Consider the following 9,523-nt stretch of genomic DNA (forward strand, 5'->3'; position numbering starts at 1 on the left):
GTACCCTCTGATATACACCTCTGCATCACGTCAGCAATACAAAAATGCTATTAGTCTCATGCACCGAATACAACAGTACAGTTACAGTGAAATGCTTACTTACGAGCCCCTAACCAACAATGCAGTTTAAACATTAAAAATAAGTAAGTAAGCAGTTGTAAAATAACAATGTAACTATGTTCTAATGGCCACTTTGATTCTCACCACATTTTCCCAGTAAGGATGAGATGAAATGAATGCCGTCTGTGGTTGGAGTAAATGGTTTTTATTTAACCTTTATTTAACTAGGCAAGTCAGTTAAGAACAAATTCTTATTTACAATGACGGCCTACACCGGCCAAACCCGGAAGATGCTGGACCAATTGTGCACCACCCCTATGGGACTCCCAATCACGGCCGGATGTGATACAGCCTGGATTCGAACCAGGGACTGTAGTGACACTTCTTGCACTGAGATGCAGTGCCTTAGACCACTGTGCCACTTGGGAGCCCATTAAAACAGGCATACCCACACAGCCCCTGCATGACTTCAGGTCCACTTCACATCAACACAGCCTATACACACCTTATCTCTGTACACACCAACACAGCCTGAAAGCTACACTGTCTTACGCACTGAGAGGGCTGAGGTGGTCTCAGTGAGTGCCGTGGTGCTAGGGGAGAGTGTTTTTGAAGAGGAAAACAGGGTTTTAAGCGTGTTAATCTGCTGGTTATAAATAACCCCCTGAAAGGGGAGATGGATATAGAGCGGGAAAGATTCATCCCAAATTACAGGAGCACCACAGACACAGCACTCATCTGTTTCACTACTACTACACCACTGATACCACAGAGGGCCAGTCGCAGCGCCACAACAGAGGGAATGCAGTTTTAGTTGATCTATAGCTCTAGGGTGGAGTGTTTTTATAATGAGAACAGTGAAAACAATCCCTCCACCATCTCAGCGTATTTGTGGTGATAATGATTTTATATAGAGCATTGGTTGGGACCCAGAATCCACCACACAGCCTCCAGATTTGTCGTCTGAAAAGTGTGTTGAACAGAGTCAAAGTCAATGTGTTATGTACTATAATGGCACATGTCTCTTGAACTGAGACTCCCATTCCCACAGTGAGGTAACATTGACGGGAACAGTTTTTCAAAGGTGATGTATTTGTGCCATTTTTTGACCTGTTTTTGTATAACCTTCACACCCCCTCACTATTCTCCCAATCAGAAGTCCACATCATGCTCGATGCCCTCCTTCCACCTGACTCGTACTTCCGCTTCAACCCTTATATGAACGAGGACATCGCCCTGGATGAGAGCCGTGGTGAGAAGCTGAACCTGCTGCAGGCCGAGGGTCTGCGCTATCTGGACCGGAACCAGGAGAAGCTGCAGAAAGCTGCCCGGATACTCACCAGGGACAAGACCACCGTCCAGAGGCTGACGGAGTGGGCCAAGCTCAAACATGACATGTACGATGGTATTCCCATCTTCAACTCCAAGCTGTAGAGGAGTAGGTCTCAGACTCCACCACCACACAACACTAACTTCACCTAAAACTCTCTCCTAACACTGAATCATACATAGAATAATATAATGTATATGTTAGTCTCTGTGGTTGTAGACAGTGTATTTTAGATTGGTAGAATACGTTTATTGTTGTGTTTTTACTGCACCCATGTATGTGTTACTGCACCCATATATGTGTTACTGCACCCATGTATGTGTTACTGCACCCATGTATGTGTTACTGCACCCATTTGACAGTGACTGTTCGTATGCTCTGGCAACACTTGGAGGGAGAGCGAGGTCTGGCAACATCAACAGAATGTTTCTTATTATCATACTCTGTAAGCCAGAGTAGATAACTTACCAATACCCCACTAATAGATCTATATAGGGCTCTGGTTAGAAGTAGTGCGTTATATAGGAGATGGGATGCTATTTGGAACACAACCGGTTTCCTCTTCTGACGACTGGACTGACTGTTCTCCAATGAAGCACTTTTTCACCTTTTAAAAAGAACAAAAGATCACAACCATTTATATCCTGACGCTGTATAAGAGATATATCTGGGATATATTTTGGATTTAAATATCTTTTTCGTTTTTTAACTTTTGACTTGAACCTAATCTGCCACCAATAACTTCATTTTAAGGGTTAGGACCATAAACAAACATATACCATTTTGGGGGGGGTTAACTATCTTGTCATGTCCAACGGTTGGATGTCAAGGTTTTACTTGAATGTATGCCTCAGAGAAAGATTAATGGCTGGTCACTTGACATTTCTGTTTCTAGTACTTTTTAACACCAATGCAGCTAGTGGTCCTTCATTTGATTGTTTTAATGTTGACGGTGATATTGGTAAATACATCAGGGTACAACTTTTTTGACATATACTATATAAATTGTTTATTAAAAAATGTACCATGGTATTTAGAGGAAGATGTTAGCCACTGACCTGGCTAGTTCGCACATACGGCTGCTTTAAATCAGAGTAGGGTCCTAATCAGGATCTATGGCTTATGTAGCCTATAAGCTGCAAAATGTTCACTCCTCTCTTGTTTGATTTTAAGAATGCGTTACAGAACAATGACTTGACTGTTGTATTACTATTGTGAAATTGTAGATATAGTTTGAAATGCATTAAGATTTAAAATGCTCCTGAATGAAGTCTTTTGACGCTGTATTATTTAGATTTAAATCCATGCTGCTTTTATTTTTTGTTTTTTTGTTTAGTCATTTTTATCCTTCTAATTTATTTGCATGAGCGATGCTGATGTTATGCATCCACTAATAACAGGTTAGGAACACTTTCCTATCTCCAATTTGCTGTTTTCCAGACATGGGTTCAAGTACTATTTAAAACACTTAAATAAATTGAACGGGATCTTTAGCACATACAAATTCAGGACGTATTTTACGAATTGGCTTTCGTTACATATTCTACGAAATGGGTGCTGTTGTTGTACACGAGCGCTACTTTCAAAACTACTGGCTGAATTGACACAACCTTGTATAACGCATTTTTTAAAGCTGTGCTTGATTGAGCTTGCATGGCACAATAGAACCAATAGGATAGTCCCAAAATGGCAAACCCTGCCCACCCACACTCCAGGAAGGCTAAAGCAAATGCTCAAAGTATTTGAAAGATTTCCAATAGTATTTGAACCCAGGTCTGTTATCTCCATCCTAGCTACCCTGAAGTGCTGTTTCCCCTGTGCTATGCTATTGTCTGCCATGTTGTGGTATTATTACTGTTAGTTTGAATCATGCCGGTGTAGCAGAGGGATTGTATTCTATTATAGGCTGCTGCTTACTGCACTGCTACTGTTGCTCAGGAACTGTTACAGTAGTGCTGTGGCAAGTGAATGATGATGACATAGCTTAAAGATCTTACACAGCATAGACTCATTTCAACTGTCAAACCTGAGTCCTGTATTCATCAAGCATCTCAGATTAGGAGTGCTGGTCTAGGATCAGGTCCTCTCTCCAGATAATCTAATTCATTACGGTCAGAAAGTCAAATGATGATCAGTAGTCTATAGTACCCTACCAAGCAAGAAGGCAGTATACTACTCTGAAATGTTTTAAATAGGGTCCCAGGTTGATGACTGTGTAGTCAGGATGATGTCTTCATCACTCCTGAGGGACCGAAGGCAAGATGGACAGAGATATTGACTTGATTTGTTTTAATTACCATTCTCCTATTGATCCGATGTAAGCAGTGTGTGTGTGTTGAACATGTATATTGTGTAATTAAAATGCATCACTGAAACACTCTGACACTTTGTCTTGTTTATTATGTAATTATCTGAGTACTGCTGTTCTTTTCCCCCATTAACAGACAACTTGTTCATCGTTCATAAAGAATGAAGTGTACGTCCTTGATGTTTTTACATGGGTGATACAGCACATGCACACGGCACCACTTATATAAACTGACTGTATAAAACGTTAGGAACACCTTCTTAAAATTGAGTTGCACCCCTTTTTGCCCTCAGAACAGCCTCAATTCCTCCGGGCATGGACTCTACAAGGTGTCGAAAGCGTTCCACAGGGATGCTGGCCCATGTTAACTCCAATGCTTCCCTCAGTTGGGTCAATTTGGCTGGATGTCCTTTGGGTGCTGGACCATTCTTGATACACACGGGAAACTGTTGAGTGTGGAAAAACCCAGCAGCATTGCAGTTCTTGACACTTGACACTGACTCAATTGTCTCCAGGCTTAAAAACCCTTTAACTTCTCTCCTCCCCTTCATCTACACTGATTGAACTGAATTTAACAGGTGACATCAATATGGGATCATAGCTTTTACCTGGTCAGTCTGTCACGGAAAGAACAGGTGTTCCTAATGCTTTCTATACTCTGTGTATTTCACTGCTATGTAAATACATGCTGATTACCTACACTTCTACCCTGGTGGTTCAATTTACTGGGCTTCCACTAATATTATGGAGGATTCAGACTGAGTATATATTCATACTACTAACTACAGACGCACCTGAGGAAACACCAGCTGGTGAGTGCAAGTTTGAAGGTAATTCGAAGCCGTTTTCCCTACCCAGCTGCACCACATATGCGACTCAAAGGAGAAGGTGAGATGACTGTGCAAGGCTGTGCTTAGACACCTGGGTAACCGAGACAGCTGCTACCCGGTGATGTATCACATTCTCCCCCCCCCCCCCCCCCCCTCATCCCTAGAGCATAAACACCGGGCGGCCACAGACCGCTCTGTCCTCGATTGTTGCTGCTTACATGCATGGAGGCACAGGGAAGGCCCCACAACCACCCCACCGCCATAATGTCTTATACACTTAGTTCTCGTTCCACATAGTGAGAAACGGCTACAGGAAATGACACCATAATGTCTTATATACAGTAATCGTTTCATATAGTGAGAAACGGCTACAGGAAATGACACCATAATGTCTTATACACAGTAATCGTTCCATATAGTGAGAAACGGCTACAGGAAATGACACCATAATGTTTTATATACAGTAATCGTTCCATATAGTGAGAAACGGCTACAGGAAATGACACCATAATGTCTTATATACAGTAATGGTTCAATATAGTGAGAAACGGCTACAGGAAATGACACCATAATGTCTTATATACAGTAATCGTTAAATATAGTGAGAAACGGCTACAGGAAACGACATCATAATGTTTTATATACAGTAATCGTTCCATATAGTGAGAAACGGCTACAGGAAATGACACCATAATGTCTTATATACAGTAATCGTTCCATATAGTGAGAAACGGCTACAGGAAACGACACTATAATGTCTGGCCCAGAGGCTACAGGTAGATTGCTCCACATACACAAGCCACTGTGCAACAGTTACAGCCCTCCCACTGTGCTACAGTTACAGCCCTCCCACTGTGCTACAGTTACAGCCCTCCCACTGTGCTACAGTTACAGCCCTCCCACCGTGCTACAGTTACAGCCCTCCCACCGTGCTACAGTTACAGCCCTCCCACCGTGCTACAGTTACAGCCCTCCCACCGTGCTACAGTTACAGCCCTCCCACCGTGCTACAGTTACAGCCCTCCCACCGTGCTACAGTTACAGCCCTCCCACCGTGCTACAGTTACAGCCCTCCCACCGTGCTACAGTTACAGCCCTCCCACCGTGCTACAGTTACAGCCCTCCCACCGTGCTACAGTTACAGCCCTCCCACCGTGCTACAGTTACAGCCCTCCCACCGTGCTACAGTTACAGCCCTCCCACCGTGCTACAGTTACAGCCCTCCCACCGTGCTACAGTTACAGCCCTCCCACCGTGCTACAGTTACAGCCTTCCCACCGTGCTACAGTTACAGCCCTCCCACCGTGCTACAGTTACAGCCCTCCCACTGTGCTACAGTTACAGCCCTCCCACCGTGCTACAGTTACAGCCCTCCCACCGTGCTACAGTTACAGCCCTCCCACCGTGCTACAGTTACAGCCCTCCCACGTGCTACAGTTACAGCCCTCCCACCGTGCTACAGTTACAGCCCTCCCACTGTGCTACAGTTACAACCCTCAGTAATTGGGTTTAGACGTAATCACACTCATTAAGATAATATTTATAGACATGCCAGACGTTAATGCCAGGTGATGCCGTCATATAAATAAAATTACTGTCCATGCCCAATCTAGTAATTATGTTTCTATGGGTGCAGCCTAGATGCCTGGCACAGATCGTAATGACGTGTGTGTGTGTGTGTGTGTGTGTGTGTGTGTGTGTGTGTGTGTGTGTGTGTGTGTGTGTGTGTGTGTGTGTGTGTGTGTGTGTGTGTGTGTGTGTGTGTGTGTGTGTGTGTGTGTGTGTGTGTGTGTGTGTTAAGTACACTCAGGTCAGGTCTTTGCCCCCCCTGTGTGTAAACATAGTTAGGCTGACTGTAGAGGCTGTCTGCGGCTCAGTTGAGAGGTAGTAATGAAATTACTGATCTGAGGGAATGCATCCTCCTCTGAGATGTAAACTGAATTGACTGGTGGACTTGTTTCAACGCAATAATCGCATTAGTGATTTGATTTCTTTGCACCGTTTGGGCATAGTATCAAGCCTCTAGGGCTAGCTACCTGTGATTGCATTTCAATGGCGCCTCTCAAATAAACTCTGACTGTGCTGCGCCTCGCCCTTTTTAGATTGATTTTGAGAACACATCTTGCGGTGGGTTTAGATGTGTTGTGTTGTTCCCTCCCTTCCATCTGAACACTTATGTACTGTTGTTGTTTACGCTTGGGGTGTCACTGCTACTCAATCATGCCTGGGATTCAGCCCAAGTGAATATCCTTGCTCGTTAGCTCTTAATTTATTTTGAAGTCAATATTGGATGGGGGATGAGTTGTTTAGATAGATGATGGTGAATAGGGGGGATGAGTTGTTTAGATAGATGATGGTAAATAGGGGGATGAGTTGTTTAGATAGATGATGGTGTGTAGGGGGATGAGTTGTTTAGATAGATGATGGTGAATTGGGGGGATGAGTTATTTAGATAGATGATGGTGAATTGGGGGGATGAGTTATTTAGATAGATGATGGTGAATAGGGGGAAGAGTTATTTAGATAGATGATGGTGAATAGGGGGGATGAGTTATTTAGATAGATGATGGTGAATAGGGGGGATGAGTTATTTAGATAGATGATGGTGAATAGGGGGGGTGAGTTATTTAGATAGATGATGGTGAATACGGGGGATGAGTTATTTAGATAGATGATGGTGAATAGGGGGATGAGTTATTTAGATAGATGATGGTGAATTGGGGGGATGAGTTATTTAGATAGATGATGGTGAATAGGGGGATGAGTTATTTAGATAGATGATGGTGAATAGGGGGATTAGTTATTTAGATAGATGATGGTGAATAGGGGGATTAGTTATTTAGATAGATGATGGTGAATACGGGGGATGAGTTATTTAGATAGATGATGGTGAATAGGGGGGATGAGTTATTTAGATAGATGATGGTGAATAGGGGGATTAGTTATTTAGATAGATGATGGTGAATAGGGGGATGAGTTATTTAGATAGATGATGGTGAATAGGGGGATTAGTTATTTAGATAGATGATGGTGAATAGGGGGGATGAGTTATTTAGATAGATGATGGTGAATAGGGGGATTAGTTATTTAGATAGATGATGGTGAATAGGGGGATGAGTTATTTAGATAGATGATGGTGAATAGGGGGATTAGTTATTTAGATAGATGATGGTGAATAGGGGGGATGAGTTGTTTAGATCTGGGTTTCCCAAACTCGGTCCTGCCTCCCCGGGTGCAAGTTTTGTTTTTTTCCCTAGCACTACACAGCTGATTAAAATAATCAAAGGTTGATGATGAGTTGGTTATTTGAAACAGCTGTGTAGTGACAGCGCAAAAACCAAGACATGCACCCAGGAGGGGCCCCAGGACCGAGTTTGGGAAACCCCGGTTTAGATGATGGCGCTTAAACATTAGGCTATATCAGCCTTGCCTTTCTATAACCTAGTCCCATACACAGACCTAGACGTACGCATTTATATACACCATCATTGGTCCCATAGGAATTTGTACGCTGTATATTGTACGGCTTGACAATGATGGAACAGTCGACGACAGTAAATAGATTGGACGAGGCATATCTTTTCTACGACGTGTCATAAGCATAAACAAGAGAGTTATCTGTCAGACAGTTGTGTGTGACTGCAGGTCTGGCTTTAAGCAGTAGGGTGGTGTGTCCCCCATCTTTCTCACTGAGGTTAATAATGTCAACAACAACAAAAAGAAGCCACCGTGCTTCTACACCTGCATTGTTTGCTGTTTTGGGGTTTTAGGCTGGGTTTCTGTACAGCACTTTGAGATATCAGCTGATATCAGCTGATTTGATTTGAAAACTCTCCACATATTTTATTTAACATTGTTATCAGGAAATGTTCCAAAATGCTGAGAATCTGTTCTCGTGCTGCCACTCCATAAGAAAGTTAGGGGTCATAAGAGGGGATAGGGGTCATAAGAGGGGATAGGGGTCATAAGAGGGGATAGGGGTCATAAGAGGGGATAGGGGTCATAAGAGGGGATAGGAGTCATAAGAGGGGATAGGAGTCATAAGAGGGGATAGGGGCCATAAGAGGGGATAGGGGCCATAAGAGGGGATAGGAGTCATAAGAGGGGATAGGGGTCATAAGAGGGGATAGGAGTCATAAGAGGGGATAGGGGTCATAAGAGGGGATAGGAGTCATAAGAGGGGATAGGGGCCATAAGAGGGGATAGGGGCCATAAGAGGGGATAGGGGTCATAAGAGGGGATAGGAGTCATAAGAGGGGATAGGGGCCATAAGAGGGGATAGGGGCCATAAGAGGGGATAGGAGTCATAAGAGGGGATAGGGGTCATAAGAGGGGATAGGGGTCATAAGAGGGGATAGGGGTCATAAGAGGGGATAGGGGTCATAAGAGGGGATAGGGGTCATAAGAGGGGATAGGGGTCATAAGAGGGGATAGGGGTCATGATAGGGGTCATAAGAGGGGATAGGGGTCATAAGAGGGGATAGGGGTCATAAGAGGGGATAGGGGTCATAAGAGGGGATAGGGGTCATAAGAGGGGATAGGGGTCATAAGAGGGGATAGGAGTCATAAGAGGGGATAGGGGTCATAAGAGGGGATAGGGGTCATAAGAGGGGATAGGGGTCATCTTCATCATTATCGCCCCGTTTCAAGGCTTCCTTGTCTAGCTAAGATTCCTGAATCCTTGGTAAATGTACAACTTTGCTCTTTTTTTGTATTTAGAATGTAAACCAATAGTCCTGGGCACAGCACTATTACAGCTACAACTTCTTGTCAATGCTGTAGACACTAAAATGACATGTTCTGGTTTGTTTGTGGACCTGTCAAAAGCTTTTGATACTGTTGATCATGTTGTTTTATTGAATACGTTTTCCTCAAAGGCCTGAGCTTTGACGCCTGTTCATGGTTTCATGACTATCTTACAGTGACAGAACTCGTGATTGATGGGGTTAAGTCTGAATTTCTTGAAGTACATAAAGGTGAACCACAGGTGTCGAT

General features: G+C 43.6%; 1 protein-coding gene across 1 annotated transcript in view; it reads left to right on the top strand.

The window, feature by feature from the left end:
* LOC139584305 (calcium-independent phospholipase A2-gamma-like) overlaps positions 1-3,773 on the top strand; it is a 40,884-nt gene extending 37,111 nt beyond the window's left edge. Inside the window, exon 10 of the mRNA XM_071415981.1 lies at positions 1,217-3,773. Coding sequence (XP_071272082.1) covers positions 1,217-1,494 — 278 coding nt within the window. The 3' untranslated portion in view covers positions 1,495-3,773. The remainder of the gene's footprint in view (positions 1-1,216) is intronic.
* Positions 3,774-9,523: the final 5,750 nt, after the last annotated feature.

This window comes from Salvelinus alpinus, chromosome 9, assembly GCF_045679555.1.
Source record: "Salvelinus alpinus chromosome 9, SLU_Salpinus.1, whole genome shotgun sequence".
Lineage (NCBI taxonomy): Eukaryota > Metazoa > Chordata > Actinopteri > Salmoniformes > Salmonidae > Salvelinus > Salvelinus alpinus.